Source organism: Petromyzon marinus, chromosome 11, assembly GCF_048934315.1.
Source record: "Petromyzon marinus isolate PM22_M1 ecotype Great Lakes invasive population chromosome 11, UKy_Petmar_22M1.pri1.0, whole genome shotgun sequence".
In the NCBI taxonomy this organism is placed as follows: Eukaryota; Metazoa; Chordata; class Hyperoartia; order Petromyzontiformes; family Petromyzontidae; genus Petromyzon; species Petromyzon marinus.
In genome coordinates, this window is record NC_133677.1 from 13,202,003 (window position 1) to 13,221,515 (window position 19,513).

The 19,513-nt window shown below is 52.0% G+C and overlaps 1 protein-coding gene across 10 annotated transcripts in view; it reads left to right on the forward strand.

Moving 5' to 3' along the window:
- Positions 1–19,513, forward strand: part of LOC116941200 (regulator of G-protein signaling 14-like) — a 173,273-nt gene that overhangs the window by 59,072 nt on the left and 94,688 nt on the right. For 2 of the 10 annotated variants that reach the window (XM_032951970.2, XM_032951974.2), the window contains exon 1: positions 4,408–4,768. The exons of 7 other annotated variants lie outside the window; for them this stretch is intronic. In XM_032951970.2, coding sequence (XP_032807861.1) covers positions 4,718–4,768 — 51 coding nt within the window. In that variant the 5' untranslated portion in view covers positions 4,408–4,717. Of the gene's footprint in view, positions 1–4,407; positions 4,769–5,007; positions 5,906–19,513 lie in introns of those variants that run through there. One more of the 10 variants, XM_076066395.1, reaches the window with a different exon arrangement.

Sequence of the window (19,513 nt, forward strand, 5' to 3'; positions counted from 1 at the left end):
TCCTGCATACCGGGCGAGGGAGTTAACGAACCATGATGGAGTGCGTGCTTGTAATTGCACCGAGAGACGGGAAGGGGAATCCGGCGGCGCAGCGGAGAAGAAGCGCAAATGTCGAGACTTCGTGTCGACTTAACCCTCTCCCCATTCCGAGACGTCTGCACGTTGCAGGGTGGGTCCCCATTCGCCACTGAAACTCAGAACGCGCAGCCGGCTCGGCGTTAATTTTTTTACTGAGAGAGGCGTAGCGCCGTTGTTTTTAAAGACACTGTACTCGACGCGGAGAAGTGCAGCGACACGACCGCACTCTACGATAGCTGGCGTCAAACTGTGCCACACGCCCTCCCGCATGGCCTTGTGGGAGCCTCGGTACCGATAAAGTTATCTTATTTGAGTTTTTCTTCCGATTCCATTCCACTGACGCACTCGTACGTGCCGATGATGTACGCGTACGTCATCAGAGTGGGAAAGGAAAGGGTTAAAGCGAGCGAGTGGGCTCGAGCGGTGGGGAGACGTTGCGGTTATGGGATGACGATGGGCCGATGGTCGAGACTGATCGCGCAGCGTCGCCCAAAGGAAGGAAAACACGCCGGAGAGGACGGCCCACCATGGAGATGGAGCGATGGGATGGGGTCGTGGCAGGAGTGAAGTTTATTTTGTGGGGATGGCAACGGCATGCGGGCGAACCTCATCCAGCAGTGGATTGATAGTGGCCGTTGACGATATTATTATCCACCCCATCAGCAAGGCACTTGTGACTATTACATCGTGTAATGTCTTGAGTAACGTCAAATTTCTCCAATTTTTACTTGAAAAATCTCTTAATTTTCAGTATTACTGAAGGAATTTAGCAAGACATTGCGTTGATGTGAATTAAACACTCAATTGCAACGTATTATTATCATTGTATAAGTGCAACATTTCCTTTGCAACATATGCAACATGTAAGTGCAGCATATTGCCCAGGGGGTACTTATCAACAATTTCCATTTGTAAACAAATCGTCCTTGACATCACAGGTCAAAGGGTGAAAATAACAGAAGCAGTGGCATGCTGGTCTGAGAATTAGCTCATTACATTCTTCAACAACGCTGCGTGGCCTTTAAAAGAGGGAAAGAAAATGTTTTGCGACGTTTCGGGCAATGGACCTACAGAGCAAATCAATCCTCGAATGGCTCTACCAACGTTGCCATGGTGAAGAGGAGTCGCTTACCGACGTACAGCGTATGCTGCGTATCGCGCACTGTACGTGCCCTTGTAGATACTGTGCGTTATAGCTCTCCTGTTTTAAAATGCAAGGAAAAAAACCACAACCGGTAGAAGGAAGTTGTGAGGTGGTGGGGCAAATGTTTGGACCCGCTGCCAGCGAGTGGCCTGATACCAGGCCGTGACGATTCACCCCCTCGCGGTATATCAGGTCTTGGACCCAATCCAAAAAATGAATTATTTCTAAACATTGTTGCGAATGTAAGAAGCCTCTCGTGGCGAGAGTGGTCGCGTGAACCCATTGCGCACAAGATGTACGATTCGAAGAACAGAAATGTCTGATACGCGTGCGATTCCAGCGCTGGTTCGCGGGAACCCACGTACACACATACACACGCTGGCGCTCTGACGCTGCTGCTGCACACTAGCCGTGTCCACGGGCGCCCGTGCCCGGCAGCAGCGTGCGGGGGTACCCACCGCGCACCCTTGCGGTGACGGCCACGTCGTTCCGTGCCGTGCCCGGGGTCAGGGGGCCGGGTTCCACCAGCGCGCCATGAGCCGGGCGGTGGTGGTGGTGGCGGCTACGCACGTGGGAAGCCTTCAATCCAGCACCGTGCAGGGTGAGCGTTGGTGGATTGCTGCACAGATGTTGCGAAACTTCCTTCCCGTGGGTGTCGAGGTGCCACGTATGTGCGAATGTTGAACTTCTATCGCACCGTACGTATCCAACCGCGCGAATGGGAGGTGCCATGCCCTGAATTGCCAGAAGATGGCAGTACAGAAGGTGGAGTAATCGCCATCTGTTTCCGTTTGTACGGGGATAGAGCGTTGCCTCCCGCGCGTGTGCGTGTGTTCCCTCCGGGTGCTCCACTTTCCTCCCACATGTATCGTAAATACTGATCATCCATTGGCTGAAAACGCCTTAAAATAAAAACCCAGTGTAGGACCCACCTGGACAAAGAGTCGCGTGACTCAGTGTGGCTGTCCTGGTTAAATAACTAATAAGTGCCAAACTACACACACTTCTGAATGATCACAAGACACCGGCAAGCACAGGAGTGACACTGACATTTAAAGACGTCTTGTTCGACCTGGACCACTTGTCTAATGTAATCGGGTGGACACGGTTATCCGCTGGCTTGACCACCTGAATGTGAAATTGTAGTTGTTGCTCTGCATTATCTACATCAGCGCTGGCAAAACTCACGCTCATCATCGCATTCCAGTTTGCCCCGATTGCTTAAAACGAAATATCGTCACCCGCGTTCTATCAACTGCTGTAAATATACTACCCAAAACCTGGAAATCGTGCGGGAGGGACAGCGTCCATTGGTAACAAACAAAATAAAACTGGAGGCAGAAATCGGCACCGCTGCCAAAAACCTCCGTGGCCGCCCTTCTCCGAATACGCTGCGACGCTGTTCCCTCGCGACGCCTCGGGCCACCACCCCGGTGTCATCGTGCCACGTCGGGCCCACCTTGGCCCAAAGTTGGCCCAAAGTTGGCCCAACGGTTCCAACCCACGCGGCAACGTTGGCCCAACCATCGCGCGTTCACTTGGAAAGCGTCCCCGGCCGCTGCATTACAATGCCGATGTCATCGCCAGCCCCACCCGCGCTCTGCAGAGCAGGAGGAGGGAGAGAGAGGGGGGGGGGTAGTGGTGGTGGTGGGGGGTAGTAGTGGTGGTGGTGGTGGGAGGAGAGAGAGGGGGGGGGTAGTGGTGGTGGTGGGGGGTAGTAGTGGTGGTGGTGGTGGTGGGAGAGAGGGGGGGGTAGTGGTGGTGGTGATGGGGGGAGTGAGAGAGGGGGGGGGGTAGTAGTAGTGGTGGTGGTGGTGGGGGGAGTGAGAGAGGGGGGGGGGTAGTAGTAGTGGTGGGGGGTAGTAGTGGTGGTGGTGGTGGTGGGAGGAGAGAGGGGTAGTAGTGGTGGTGGTGGTGGGGGGGGTAGTGGTGGTGGTGGGGGGTAGTAGTGGTGGTGGTGGTGGGAGGAGAGAGGGGCAGTAGTAGTGGTGGTGGTGGGGGGTAGTAGTGGTGGTGGTGGGGGGTAGTAGTGGTGGTGGTGGTGGGAGGAGAGAGGGGCAGTAGTAGTGGTGGTGGTGGGGGGTAGTAGTGGTGGTGGTGGGGGGTAGTAGTGGTGGTGGTGGTGGGAGGAGAGAGGGGTAGTAGTAGTGGTGGTGGTGGGGGGTAGTAGTGGTGGTGGTGGGGGGTAGTAGTGGTGGTGGTGGGAGGAGAGAGAGGGGGGGGTAGTAGTGGTGGTGGGGGGGGTAGTGGTGGTGGTGGTGGGAGGAGAGAGGGGTAGTAGTGGTGGTGGTGGGGGGTAGTAGTAGAAGTGGTGGTGGGAGGAGAGAGGGGTAGTAGTGGTGGTGGTGGTGGGGGGTAGTAGTGGTGGTGGTGGGGGGTAGTGGTGGTGGTGGTGGGGGGTAGTAGTGGTAGTGGGAGGAGAGAGGGGTAGTGGTGGTGGTGGTGGGGGGTAGTGGTGGTGGTGGGGGGTAGTGGTGGTGGTGGTGTGGGGTAGTAGTAGTGGTAGTGGGAGGAGAGAGGGGTAGTGGTGGTGGTGGTGGGGGGTAGTGGTGGTGGTGGGGGGTAGTAGTAGTGGTGGGAGGAGAGAGGGGTAGTAGTGGTGGTGGGGGGTAGTGGTGGTGGTGGTGGGGGGTAGTAGTAGTGGTGGTGGGAGGAGAGAGGGGTAGTAGTGGTGGTGGGGGGTAGTGGTGGTGGTGGTGGGGGGTAGTAGTAGTGGTGGTGGGAGGAGAGAGGGGTAGTAGTGGTGGTGGGGGGTAGTGGTGGTGGTGGGGGGTAGTGGTGGTGGTGCGGTGGCTGCAGCTCTTTTATCAGCAGCGCGCACTGACCGCGGCGCGCGCGCCCCGGCATCCTGATGTGGGCCGTCGCCACGGCAACCCGTGGCGCCAAGCCGGTGCTGTTGCCGGTGCTGTTGCCAGAGAGAGGCTGCTCCGTGGACACGGGGCGAGAGCCAGCGAGCCAGCGAGCCAGCCAGCGAGCCAGCCAGCGAGCCAGCCAGCCAGCGAGCCAGCCAGCGAGCCAGCGAGCCAGCCAGCGAGCCAGCCAGCCAGCGAGCCAGCCAGCCAGCGAGCCAGCCAGCCAGCGAGCCAGCCAGCCAGCGAGCCAGCCAGCCAGCGAGCCAGCCAGCCAGCGAGCCAGCCAGCCAGCGAGCCAGCCAGCCAGCGAGCCAGCCAGCCAGCGAGCCAGCCAGCCAGCGAGCCAGCCAGCCAGCGAGCCAGCCAGCCAGCGAGCCAGCCAGCCAGCGTGCGAGAGCTCTTCCACCGCCACGCACGTTCGCCGCAGGTGCCCGCACGCACGCACGCGCGCCTGCGTGCCCGCCCGTCCGCAAGCGGCTCGGAGGAGGGGAGGAGGAGGAGGAGGAGAGCGGCGGTAACGGTGCGGAGGACGCCGCGGGGAATATGAGTCGCGCGTGACAAAGGGGGTGCAAGTCGGAGGGAGGCCAGTGGGGACGAGCGGTGAGAGAGAGGAGGGGGGGCACGGACCGACGGCTGCGGCACAATGGCTCACAAGGACGGCGCGAGGAAGACGCAATGGAGGAAAAGTTTGATGGTAGGCGCCGCGTCTCCTCTCTCTCTCTCTCTGTGCGGCCGTGCACGGACCACAATGGGCTGTCTGCATGGCAATTGCCGCGGCGTTCGTGGGCGCGGTGGACCGTGCGGCGTCAATAAACGTGCGGCTCAGTTTGAACACGTCGTAGTGGTGGTAGGGGGCTCGCGACACAAATGTTATCCATAATAGAGGGGGGGTTTTTTGGGGGGGGGGGGGTTATTTATGAACGTGTCGTTAAAGCCCGCAACCACCAGACACGGCCAATTAGTGTGTCACGTTTTTGGCACGTTTTTGTTGGTTTTACGGGACGAACCTTAACCGATTGGCTGTGGTGTCGGGTGGCGGCGGGTTTAACGGCACAACATTCATGCCCACGCGATCTCACCCCCCCCCCGCCCAAAGAAAAAACAAAAACCTCCTCCATTATCAACGCAAACCTCTACGGCGTCGGAGCTGCGGCGCGCGTGCGGGCGGATGTGTACGTGTCCTTGCGTAGGGAAACCCCGCTTTAACAAAACGTTTGTGTTTTTGCGTGATTTTTGAAAGAAAAAAAACCCCCACATATTTTCATGTATTTTTTTTTGTCCGTTCGGCGGTGAAGTGGTGGCAGGGCGGCCGGCGCGGCCGCGCTGTGATTATTGCGCTCGTGGTGTCCCCCGGAGGGCCCTCGCTGGAGTCTCGTCACGCTTGCTCCCGGAGGCTCCCTGCCGAGTTTTCGCAGTGCGGCGGGGTGTGGGGGAGGGCCGCTGCTGCGTATTCCAGTCGAGCCGTTTGCGGGAAATGTAAAACCAAAAAAAATATATTTTTGATCGTGACGCGCCCCGGCACACAATGGCGCGCGCGCTCTCTCGCCAATTGAAACGGCGGGATATTTAAACATGCGGAGTGAAGGCAGCGGGGCGGCACGTAGTATTCGTTACGGTTAATGCGCCCAGCGCAGTATTAACCAGGGCGGCCGCCGGAATTTCGAACCGTGATGCCTCTGCAACAAGCGGCGACCGCGCCGCCGGAAAAAAAAAAAACCACGTCGCGCCGAACAGAGTTCGACTCCTGGCCACGGCTCAAATCAGCGACGAGTGATGTCCGAACCGGTCCAGGGCTCCCACCCCTTCGCCAGTCCGTGCACTGACCGGCGTGGTGAGTTCTCGTCAAACATCTCCCGTCACTGGTAGGGTTCGGGGCGGCCTTCATTTCGCTCCTACGATTAGCACGTCCGGTGCGAACGAAGCTCAGCGTACGTACACGTACGTGCGTGTGTACGTGCGTATACGTACGTGCGTGTACGTGCGTGTACGTACATCCAGCAGTGGATTGACGAAACGGTGAGCAGTAATGATTTGCGTTTGAGCTCATTGTATGTTTTCTGCAATAGTCGATTTGCATAATGCAGATTTTTTTGCTGGTCCATTATGCATGGGAGAGACAAGTGTGCAGTAATGCATTCGGGCACGCAGTGAAAAGGGAACGTAGGAATGTTTTTTCTTCTTCTTCTTCTGTGGAACAGGAAAGCGCTTTGCGTTTAAACTCCAGCACAGCGGTCGTGCCTTGGAGCAAACACAAAAAAATCACCCAGAATGCACCTGGTCTCGCCAGATCTCGGCAGCTATGTGGGGTTTTGAGCCTGCGTAGTGCTCGAATTGGCAAGCGCCGTGCATGACACAGGCGGCAGGCTGTTGCAGGGGCGATGTGGTGAACAGGGAGCTGTGCAGGAGAACAGAAAGAAACCCCCCAGTGTTGTACTGCGCTCAGCTCCGGGCGGGCTGTGTGTGCGCGCATGCACGTGGTGGTTGTGTTGCCTGGTGACTTCAGGGTGGCGAGTTCACCCACAACTTCATCCTGCTTATCAAACGCTTTGGTGTCGTGTTGATTTTACTGCACGAGAACCCATGACGTCACGAGAACCCATGACGTCGCAAGCTTTCCACTGTGCAACGGTGCCCCCCCCCTCACCTCCCCCCGCCCGTCCCCCTCCCCGAACGAGTGGAATCGCTGTACTCAACAATGGCGAAGTGCCCCATTTGTCTTATGAATAATGTACACCCGTGGAGATGAGGCCACACTGTGTTGCGGCTCCGTTTGTTCGGCTCCCCGTTGGGCAAAAGCGATGCAGAGCGAGCGGACTCGTGCCGCGCTCGCGTGCCGCTGCCACCCGGAGCGGACTCGTGCCGCGCTCGCGTGCCGGTGCCACCCGGAGCGGCCTCACGCTCGCTCGCATGCAGGTGCCACCCGGAGCGGCCCTGTGCTCGCTCGCGCGCCGGTGCCACCCGGAGCGGCCTCACGCTCGCTCGCGTGCCGGTGCCACCCGGAGCGGCCTCACGCTCGCTCACGCGCCACCGCGCTTCGATTCGGAGCCGCCGCCGCCGCCACGAACGTCTCTGGCGAGCGACGTCTGAACCTTGAACCCCGCACTGGGCGGCGTGGTCGCGGTGTGGCCGTCAGTCCACATGGCAGCACGGCAAGGCCCTCTTATCATTCAGCTGATCATTGCCATTTGCATCTTATTTTGCACCTCCTTCCTCATTTGCATCCTCTTCTTCTTTCGTACGGCTGCTGATGTAGACGCAGAGCAAACGACCACAATTCCGCATTCAGCTGGTCAGGGCCAGATAGCGGGGTCCCAGAGTAGAGAAAAGAGCCTGTCGCCGCGATGTCTCCTCCGTCGCATTTTGACGCTGCCGTGGGGTGACGGTTCAGCGCACTGGACTTGTGATTTAGGGGGGGGGGGGGGGGGCGCCGGTTCGATTCGCTCGCGGAGGTTGTAAACCACGGGGCGAGTTTCTCAAATCCCCACCGCCTCGGCCCGCCCAGCAGCCTGAGTGGGCTCAGCAGGAGAGCATGACGGTCGCGTGCGGTGGGGGTAGAGTGCAGGTACATCCACGTCTTGCGAGAATTGTGGTCAGCATTGAAGAGGAGGCCACTCCACGGGGACTCTCTGGAGCTAAAACAAAACAATGCTTTGTCGTTACCAGGTAAGGCCCACTGAGCTACGTGGCTCTTTCTCAGAAGCGACCCGGCCACCACAAACGATGGGTCAACGGACGAGGCTCATCGTGTGGACATTTATAGCAGCCGCATACCCTGAACGCGTGACGTTGATTCTAAATGCGGAAGGAAAAACCGGAGGACCCGGAGAAAAATCCACGCGGCCACGGCGGCGAACACGCAAACTCCGGATATACGGCAGGCGTCAGGGTTGGGATCGAACCCATGACGACCTGTACACCAGGCGAGGTAGTGAACATCTAGCCGACAGCAGCGATGCGAGCAGGCAATTACGGTGCTGCGCCTTTACCTGTTACAAACTTTAAAGCGACGAGCTTCACTTTGAATGTGGGGTTTTGTAACAGCGCAAGTGAAAGCTCAGAAGGGCTGTGCTGAACGGTCGTTTGCTGTAACATGCGATGGCACGTGGCCTAACGGCAGATTCAATTACCTGGGCGGCCCTTTACACTTACCGCGGTTGTTCGGTGCGAGTTGTGCGGGGACGCGTGACGCCTTTCAGCTTTGTAACGGTGAATAATGCAATTTGGACTTGTGGTCAAGACGCAAAGAAGCTGACCCGAGACATATTAACGGCTCTCGATCATTATTTATCGCAATGTAACACGATTTGTGTTCCTGGGCAGTAAGTGTTATTTTCGAATTTGCTTATGCGTCAAAAGTATAGAAAACGGCTATTATTATTCCCCACAAACTTTGCTTTTGTGACCAGGGCTTTACGTGAAGGAATGACACAAACGCACACCGCGTGTTCTCATTGAAAATCGGCACATTTCAAAATATCACTTGGCCACGTTCGATGCACTGCTGGACGAAGGACACCACGGTCGCCGTGGTGTGACAATCCACGTCTCGCGGGATAAAAAAAAGAGCAAACGAAGGTCAAGGTCGTGGACAGTACGAGAAGTTTTTTTGTAAACATAATTGGAACTGGAAATGGGAAGGACACAGCAAATAGATATTTCCTCACAGAGTTCTGCGCACCTAGGGCAGCTGTTGAAGGGGGAACCGGGATCGAACGGGGAGTGAGTAAAATTGCACGTGGAAACTAAAAAAAACGTAACAGCTGATGAACATATTCTTAGTTTTGATTTAAAGCTTTCGTGACTGCAGTAATTCATATTCTTAGTTTTTTCGGTAAAGTCACGTTGAAGAGAAACAACAAAATAACAAAATATATATAAAACAAGAAGACGACCGTTTGTGTTATGGTCGAAACGTCGTGAGAATTTTTATTGTTTTATATATATATTATTGTTTCCCTTCAACGTGACTTTACCGAAAGAACTAAGAATATGAATTACTGCAGTCACGAAAGCTTTAAATCAGCTGATGAACAATTAAAATTGGCTGATTATTGAAATTGCCAGTACGGAAATCAACGGTAATTGTCATAAGAACTGACTTGCCCCCACCATACGAACGTGGAATTATAACTGCTGTTTTTTTTAGCGTCGATGGACGTGAGCCATGCCCCTGGACTCTCGTTTGCGCAGGGAGCCAGCGATCGCTCATCGATGAGCGCTGGCATCTCCGTTGAGCCGCCTCCTCGCTCGTCACCTCCGTTCCACAGTAGTCTCACAGTCCCGGCCATCGTCGTCCCAGTTTGCTGGGTTTGTGCCCTTGTGAAAGACCCAACGCAGACGATCCCTGGGTTTGATCTTCCACGAAGCAGCCCATGGTCCACCCTGAACCACATCCACTGCACACACAAAAGCAGACAGATGCGGAAAAACGGATGCAGCAGAAATGTTAAATAAAAAAAAACTGTCCAGTAGCATGCGACTGTGGTCGTACAGAACAGGCCGTACGGCATATTACGACGCAGTGTCCCGACGAGGTTAATCCGGCTTGACCACCTGAATGTGAAATTGTGGTCGTTGCTCTGCATCTGCATCAGCAGCCGCACGAAAGAAATAAGTTTGTACTCTGGTTGTTTGAGCCAGAAAAAAATAAATGGAAATTTTCGATTGCAATGTGACCACTTCTCTGTGTATAGATGAACACCCTCTGTCTCTTTCCCCCTCTTCTCTTTCGCCTTCTCCCTGTTGGGTTGTCAAGACAACGTTGGCTAATTAGACACCTCGGCCGTGGCATGGAGTGTTATTCAGCGAGGACATAAGAGCCTGATTGATAAATGCATTTATGGGATGTTTCCTAGTCCAGTTCCCCATGCACCTTAGCACACAAAACCCGTGTGTTTCCCACCCCCCCCCCCCCCCCCGAGATGAGTCTGTGATGAGTCAGTGTGGTTATTAGTGTGCCCGTTTATGAAGGCAGGAGGCGGGAGGGGGTGACCCGAGGGTGGTTTGGAGCCACACCGGGGAGCGTATTTCGCTTGCTGCTGAGCGAACAGTCGCCTCGATTAGCGGTGACAGTCTCTTATTTGCCCAGCATCGTTCTCTACGACGTTGAACATTTCGTTTTTTTTTTCTCTGAATAACGTGCGGCTTTTTTTTTATATATATAACGAAAGGTCTCGCGCGATACGTTGCATACAGAGGACGCGTTACTCCTTTCCCTACTGGTGCTTCTGGGCCCAGCCAGCGTGGGGAACTCACGGTGCGGGCGATTTTTTTTTCTTCCCCCACCGGCTATTTGCCGTGCCGAGCCAAGAACCAAACCGGCGATACGTTGGCCTCGCAAGACATCACCCCAATCTGGCTTGGGGCCAAGCAGGGCCAGGGGCAGGGTTCACGGCGCGTTTCTATTGGGTGTCATGTCGGTCGGCACGCCGCGAGGACGCGGCCTCACCGCGTCGGCTCATTCGCTGCGGGTGTGACGTCAGCGGCCCGGCTCGGCTCAGCTTCTGCAGTGGAAAAAAACAACACCTGGAGCGTGCTGTGCCAGCCCAGGCTGACTTGTCACAACCCAGGCGTGGCTCGGTTGTGCAGTGGACCAATAAGTTATCTGCTTCTATTCAAATGAAAATGGGTGGTGCACGTCATGTAAGGGGTTGTCCTGAGCGAGTAGCGGAAATTCCATATTTCTATGCCAGGATTAGTCTCTCGCAGAAGGCACTCGGTGTTGGCTTCACGACGAACGGACGTTGCGTAGTTCACAGTCCCCCAGAGGAATGCTGGGTGCGGTTGTGGCCCTGGTGGATATGTGGTGCCTGCTGTTCTCCTGAGCGATACCCCAGCATGGGGAAACAAACAACAAACAATCTTTACTCTTTGGTTCTTTCGATACAGTCATGTAGGTATAAAATAAAATAAATCACAACACAAGTGTCCATCATCAGGTGGGAAAGCATTGGTCTGCTGCTGAGGCAGACTGTTTTAAAAGGTTTGAAATGGGTGTAGCCCGAAACGTCGTGATTTATTTTATACCTACGTTACTTTACCGAAAGAACCAAAGAGTATGGATTCCTGCAGTCACGAAAGCTTCAAATCAAGAACAAACAATCTGTTTGGGTTGTTCTGATTCTGGTACCCCTGGCCATAACTCGGGCTTGTGGCCCTGTTTTTGTTTAACTGTTTTACTTTATGTTTTGACTCCGTATGCTTCAGTTTATTATTATATATTTTTTTATTTTGGTATGGCCCTGTGAGCCATCATATATGGCTTCTGGTCTGTAGCATTAAGCAGGAATCTTTTTTTTAAATCTCCATTTTAATCTCCGTTCTTGAACTGCGTTTTCCTTAAATTGCATCCATATTGTGTCATTTTCCCTCTTGTTCTATTGCTGAAATCTGAAATAGAGTGGTGAGTGCATTGCACCGTGAGCCAGTGGCTCTTCTTGAGTTCAGTTCATTTATTAGGTATAGCCCTGTGAGCCATGCGGCTCTTGTTGAGTTCAGGTACCAGCCACAGCAAGGGTCAGTGGCGAGCAATTTCTGAATCTGCCCTGACTACCAACCCTCACTCACCAGCTTGGTGAAATATGGTCAGACAAGCCATGTGACCATCACAGCGCGGGGAGGCGTTCACCCAGAAGTAGATTGACAAAGGTCGCTGAACTGTGAATTATCAATTGAATACAGTTTTATCGATTGAATACAGTTGCATTGATTGAATACAGTTTTATCGATTGAATACGGTTGTATTGATTGAATACAGTTGTATTGATTGAATACAGTTTTATCGATTGAATACGGTTGTATCGATTGAATACAGTTGTATCGATTGAATACAGTTGTATCGATTGAATACAGTTGTATTGATTTAATACAGTATGAATAAATGTTGTTTAAATACGTGCAGCAAAACTGAGAGCAAATCCCACCGTGAAAAATAAAAAAATGGAGGCTATTTTTTGGAAGAAACTCACAGCAATTAAAAACCCAGATATTTGCCTGAAAGATGTGTTTATGTATGAATCTATAGAACACTGGCGTGGACAATTAACAGACAGTGACTCTTAATAGCGGAGAGAAAACGGATGCGGGTGGAAGTGATGCTAACTGTGGACGTGGAATCGTGCCACCACTCAGGGCCTCTGAGTGACGTTGCGTAACACGCAGACTGGGTAGGACTCCCAGTCTCAGGAAACGATTCGCTGCTTGGCAATGTTAGGTAACGCACATTAGTAAAGCGTTAATGAAGTGTATGCATTTGTTCCAAAAAGTTCATTCTTATCTCATCTAGGAATCGAACCTGTACATTATTCGTGTTATATGTTAATGTGTTTAAATAATTTATGATGCCTCAAACATTAATTAGAAAAATTCAGCAGCTCCACCACGTTAGACATTAAATAACACTTTAGTCCATCAACCAAGATGCATCGTTGTTTCACCCACCATCCCCTCGCCTGGTATACAGGAGGTCGTGGGTTCGATCCCGACCCTGACGCCTGCTGCTGTATATTTGGAGTTTGCATGTCTCTCTCTCTCCGTGGTGAGATGTTAACTACCTCGCCTGGTCTGCAGGAGATCGTGGGTTCCATCCCGACCCTGACGCCTGCTGTATATTTGGAGTTTGCATGTCTCTCTCCCCGTGGTCGCGTGGATTTTTTCTCCGGGTTTTCTGAATTTTACCCTCCACATTAAGAATCCTGCATTAAGATTATTTAGATTATTTTGTTGAGCTATCATTTGTTGGCGAGGTCGATTCTGAAAATGAACTTAATACCTTAGTGGGCTTTGTCTGGTAAGATGGAGATGGTTTAGTTTTATTTGAATGTGTTTGGGTGATCTGTTTACCTTCCTTAGACTTTCCACTGCTGTCATGTTTGTTTTGTATTTGTTGTTGTAACGTTCTTACCCGCCCCGACTGGACGTCTATGAAAAAGAGCTTTATAGCTCATCGGATTCCTCCTGCAATATAAATACATAATTCTGGCACCACGCTCTGCACTGTATTTATGAACTTCAATGTTTTCCATTGAATGCGCTCCATGATGCCACGGCGCTTATAATATCTCACTCGGACGACCTGCGTGTGTTTGACAGTCTCACTGCTGATAAGACTCCACTGCAGTTGAAACCAGTCCAGGGTTTTTGTTGTTGTTGTTGCTGCTGCTGCTGCCTGTTTAAACTAATTCTGCTTGGAGAGAGGTGGCTCAGAGGTGGGAGCACTGAGCCGAGCACCGCTGAGATCTTGGGTTCAAATCCAGGTTCCAGCCAAGCCGAGCTCTCAGTTGGAGTGCGTTGATGGTCTCAGCCAAGTTACCAATGACTACATTTAATTTTATACGTAAACGAATAGATTAAAAAAAAACCTTTAACCTTAAATTTGGCTCTATACCTCAACGTGGCAAAATTCCACCTCTGACAATTCAAAATATCGGTTTGAATGTCACGTGACGAACATTACTACCCTCAGTGGCAGAGTGGGTGGGAGAGTGTTGCCCCTACCGGGTGGACGGATATGTTGTGATGTTGTCCTTCTCCCGCACCTCCGATTACCACGGTTGGCTACGTACTGAGAGAAAGACGTTCAACGTACACGCGTGGGTGCTTATTTATGCAGTGTGGAGAGAGGTCACTTGAAGGGATCTAAGATGGGTTGCGCTGCCGTGTGAAGTAACCAGACGGATACTTTGTCTCCTGAAGTTATACGAGCAGCACAATTGGAAATACGGATATTTATTTTTAAAGACTTAAATAAAAACTGCTGCTGAAAAAAAACGCTCGTTCAGATGACCGGTCGGCTGACCAATTCACATGTGGTTCTATTTTTCATATGGAGAAACACACTTTTCTCTGCTTTTTGTTACCTATTATCCTCCATGGCAGCCAGTGGCCTGATTTAGGCCTCAGCTAAGTTTAGATACAACTTAGGGCCTCACATTATGAGGGGCCTCTAAATACGAAAACATAATAATACGACGCTCCAAGTTTGACATTAACTGTGGAAAAATAAAGGAGGTATGGGAAAAAAAACGACTCTCTAAATCGGTTATTTTCATTCCGATAAGACAAAATTATACAGCCATTCCTCAATTTATGAACCCTAAGCTTGACATAGCTTTAGGGCCCCGGCATGTCATAGTCCGGCCCTGGCGACCCAGCACGTGATTTAGCCGAGTCTGCTTGGGCATCGTGCTCGCGTGGGGATCTGTTGCCGGCGACGATCGCGCGCACGGGGTGTGCACAGCGGAGCGTATTCACGGTGCAACGAACAAGGATGAGTAACGACGTTCTGGAACGTAAGCGCTCATCGTCCTCTGGAGAGACTCAGAATGGAGTCTGTAGCCTTGGTGCACGTTCTCTCGCCCATGTGCCCCTCCTCCTGACTCCACGTTTCGTGGAGTTTTTTTGAATACCTGCCTTAACAAACGCGTGTTGGAAAGCGTTACAAGGTCCATGCGCACGCATTATTTTTCTTCGTGGTTTTATTTTTGATTCGTGTTGTCGCTAACGCAATGCTAAGTTGTCTAAACAAAATCAAGCGGCTTTATCTGGTGGTGATGCTGCTGTAGCATTGTCAGTGGTGCAAAAGCACAATAACAAAAATAAAACTCGCATTCATCAACAAGACTATGGCCATAAATGAAAAAAACATTATCAATAGGCGACCTTTCATGCAATGGCCGTTCTTCGGCGTGCAGCTGAGTATTGAACGTGTCTTAAGTGGCATTGCGAAACGTTTTTATTTTAACGATGCATCTCCCTTGCATGTTGGAACTGGCTCCGTGAGCTCATTAAAATTCACGAGGATTGTTCCTGCCAGTCACACTGATGTTCGTGCCCACAGCTTATTAATATTCATGACGTGCATGGCACAAATGGATGAATATTGATGAATTTCCACATGTGGCGTGTTAGTTATTTATGTTAAGAATCTTCACTTTCTCCAGATGTGTACGAGACACACCACTTTAGAGTAAATACACTTTGTGTGCGTCCTTGTGGAGCATCACGGATAGTAGCATATAAGCAGCCCTCCCCCTTTGTATCCCCAAAATGACAAATAAAACGCATACGGTATACTCTTTGATAACTTTTAAATGTCTTAATTATACATATTTTAGTCGTATAAGCAAACGCAGCAGAGAGGTGTGTTTATACATGTTTAAACAACAGTGACGTATCTTCAAAACACTCAAGTCATGGTCGCCTTGCTAATTTGGGGCATCACGGTGGCGAGATGTTAACTACTTCTCCTGGTATACGGGAGGTCGTGGGTTTGATCTTGACCCTGGCGCCCGATGTATATTTGGAGTTTGCGTGTCTCCCCGTGCTCGCGTGGATTTTTCTCCGGGTCCTCCGGTTTTCCCCTCCACATTTAGAGCCAACATCACCACGCGTGTTTGAGTATATGGCTACGATAAATGTCCACGTGATTAAGCCACTTCGTGTGAGCTATTGTTTGTGATAGCCAGGCTGCTTCTAAAAAAGAAGAGCTGTACAGCTCAGCGGGGCCTTAACCTGGTAAAGTAAAACATAGTTTTTAAAATAGTGAATCGTTTTCACCGTGGACGCGTCCGGGAGCTCTCTCCCGCTGCGCACGCGAAGCGCTCCGATCGTCCGCTCCGTCCAGACGCAGCCATGAGCCTGGGCGCTCCGATTCCGCCATCGGATAACAACGATCGCCGCATTTGCGCGCATCACAAATTGTTTTTATTACGAGCAATGCCTGTCTGAGTGTCAGTTTTTGTCTGTACACGAGTACGCTATTTAGTTGTTACATTAGCAAGCCACTAGAGAGCTATGCACTCACACATTTTCGATTGGAAACTAATTTATTTAGAACCGCATTCGATGCTTAGTTTGCTGACGTTCCCTCGGGCACCTCCGGTTAGCAAGGTTGGCTGCGTGTGGTGCGAAAGAAGTTCAACGCGACACCACACGCGCGCGCACGTAACCGTGAAGTAGGACATCGAAGCGGGGCCCGTGCGTGTCCTCGCCCGGCCAGCCTCGTCTGATGGAAGTGAAACACGGACATCGCGACTGGCGGAGAGTGGGAATGTCGCCGTGGCGTGCCAACTCTCCGACATCACGATCGCGCTTGTCATCACGGACAGCCGCATTCCCACCGCACCCCTCCGCCGCGCTCTCGGCGGCGCGGAAGGGCCCTGGACACCAAATGTTTGGCGCCTCAAAACCCAGGGCCCGGCGCAGCTCCGGGCCAATGGCAGCGCGGGAACGTGCGCCAGCAAAGTGGTCGGGAATGCGTGCCACTGTATTGAGTTGGGGAGACAATATTTACTCGGCGTAATGGGTCGGGGGGGGGGGGGAAGGAGAGAACCGGTGCTGTCTAAATGTGGACGCGTTATTTTTATCGTGTTCGTGTCCCCTGCTCTGGATCGTGCGCGGCGACGGTTCGCAGCGCTCACCGCGGGCCTCTCCTCAAATGAACTTGCTAAATATTTCCTCAGCCGAGGCCCGACAATTATACAATTATTTTTTCTCCCGTTTTTTTTACAAGTTTCCTCCTCCTGCCCGATGCGGAATTGGCGCTCGTGCCGTTGGCAAACGTTAGCCACAGACGCCGGCTCCGTAAAAAAAAATGTGCTTTTTGCAGTTTTCCTCCGACGCACGCACGTAGCACTCCGCGTGTAGAGACGGGAAGAGAAAAAACACTAAATCTGTTTTTAGCCCCCTAATGAAATCTGTTTGGTGAGAGTGCCGTTGAATGTGTTTACTCCCCCAGAATGGTTGGACCATTTGGCCCCGGTCGGGTAGCAGCTCGAGTTTGTGGTTTTAAAGTTGAAGCCCTGCGACCTTTCAACTGCATCGGCATCGATTGACGGAGCTGTTAAAGCCGTCGGCCTCTACGGCCATGAATTGCAGTTTCCTTCGGGTGCGAACTTAGTCCGCTTGGCGTTTAAGACTTTAATCATCCACGTTCATTGAATATCATTACATTTCTGGGGGCAGTTTAAGGGTATAAGATTGTGAAAAATCTGTTCCTTGAGAGCATAACCACACCCTCTTTGTCTCAAAATGCAACTTATTTTGAGTCCATCGGCCTTCTGTCTTTGCAGACAAAAGTAATCATGCTGCATTTGTTTGAGCACACTTTGGCACACTTTGGATGGGGTTCGACCTTTTGGGTCTCGTCAGCAGAGTCTGGCTCGTTAAACAAATGCTGCAGAATTACCCGGCTGCTATTTGGTGCAGACTACGCCAAACAATATATGGGGCACCATTCAATGCGCAAAGCAACACAAGTTTAATAATTGTGGTTTCCCCCACTTGTATTGTGGTTAATGCACACATGATTCCTTGTAAAAAGGTTTTAGTTTTGTTGCCAGAAAAAAGTGGAAAAACCCTATTATTATATTTTGGTACTGGCAAAGGATGTCTAATGGTGTACAACACACGTTTATTGCACACACAATGCTCATGATGCATTGTGGAGCATTATGGGTAAGAGATAATATATCCATAATGGAGGCGTTTTTGGGTTAGATCTTGTAAATAATAAATATATGTATATGTTTGTATTTACGCGCTATTTACATATTTATATCCATAACCTCTTATGGATAATATTGGACGCGAAACCCCATGTGTTAAACTGTGCTAACATATATCTTCTCTGACCCATAATGCTTCACAGCAACGCATACAAGAGTGTGGCGTTGTTTGAGTTGGGTTGTAGTGGTTAATTATCACTTTCTGGTTCGGTCTAGAACATCTGCATGAAAGCTACAGTATTGGCTTATTGTGGCCATGAAAGTCATTTCGTTCCTTGATTAAAAGGCAGCATTTGTAGTCTGCTGCATTCATATTTTCGGAATATTAACCGGGGGGGGGGGGGGGGGGAGCGGATGGTGAATGCAGTTGGGAGTAGCAGTTTATAATGAGGTGGTCTTTTGTACTGAGCACGGGGGATTGTCTAGCCCCATGTCCGGATAACAAGGCCTCGCCGATGAATGTGATGTAAGGGTTTCAGATTTGCAAATGCGACAAAACCTCCTGGCTCCTGTTCACAGCTCGTATTATCTGGCGCGAGGAACTGATTGCCAATTATTCCCGTTCTTTAACACGCCACTCACAATATTGGTTGAGGATTTTACGGTTAATGTAGACAAAAAGCACCGGCTAAGAGGAGCCGTGCACGGGACCCATCCCGGCGCGAGTTTACGAGAGCAACGGGAGTCAGGGCAGACTCTGCGCTGACGCGCTACGGGAGGATGTGGAGCTGAGTGGACTTGCCGAAGACCGGTAGGGTGGGCCATGAGCTTCGTGCGAGTGACTCCTGGCATTAGTCTGCCATGAGTGGGTGGTGATTGGGTAACCTGCGGGTGATCTGACCCGCAAGAGGGCGACCTGCGTGAGATTCTTCTTCTTCTTCTGTATTGGCTGACATCGATGCAGAGCAATGACGTCCTAGGGGTTTGGGCACGGCTGGTATCAGCTGCTCTAGTTTAGAGAGACCGGAAGATCAATGATTGATGTTTGGTCGCTGCATTGATGGCATTCGCCATGATTTCTCACTCATCAGAGTGGGCCGCGTGAAGGCTGCCCGCCACCTTCCACAGCATCCTGATGGACCGTATCGAGTGCCAGCTGTCCGGGTGCCATCCCCTGTGCTGTTACAGCACGCAACGTGTGCACGCTCTATGGAGGAGGCTGGTGAAGGACGCGACTGGGAAGTGCCAGGCTAGGTGCACTGTGAGGCTACTGGGCAGTTTGGAGGCAGTTGCCCTCCAGCAAGAACGAATGGCAGCGGAGCAGACGCTCACAGCAACGAGCTGAGCGTCGGGCGGATACAATGCAGCGAGTTGGCACAGTAGGAGGCCACTCTTCGTGGTGAGGTTGACTCATCAGTCGGGGTGCACCGAATGCCCTCCAAGGGGTTTGGGCGCAGCCGGTATCGGCCCCCTTCTCGGCGCCAAATGGCTAAAAGGCTCAAAAGAATTGACACCAGGAGAGGCGTGATTTTCCTGCACGGTGATATCACCTCCACCGGTTATTCCGCGTGGCCGTGTGGAGCGCTCAAGCGAATCGCTTTGCGCTGCGTGTCGCTGCTACGGCCGCGTGGGGGGTGGGGAGGTTACACGGAGGGGAAACCTTGGGGTGGAATCGTCGGTGGCATCGCTGTGTCTGTGCGATCTCACCTCTGTGGAGTGAGACTCCTTTCTTTGGGCTTTCTGTTATCCGCACGCCCTATTATCCATGCACTCTTAGAGATATGGGGACCTGCTTCCTGTTGCCCGTGCACTACATTTCCCCCATTACTCCGAGCCTTACTGCGAATGAGAGGAAAGATGTGGCAGCAATTTCATCTGCATATCCCAGCCTTTGCTCGGACGAGAGGCACTAACCCAGAAGTAGAGGCAACATCACCCCATTATTCTTGCGAGCCTTTTTGTGCGGATACGAGGAAGTGACCCGCAAATGGTGG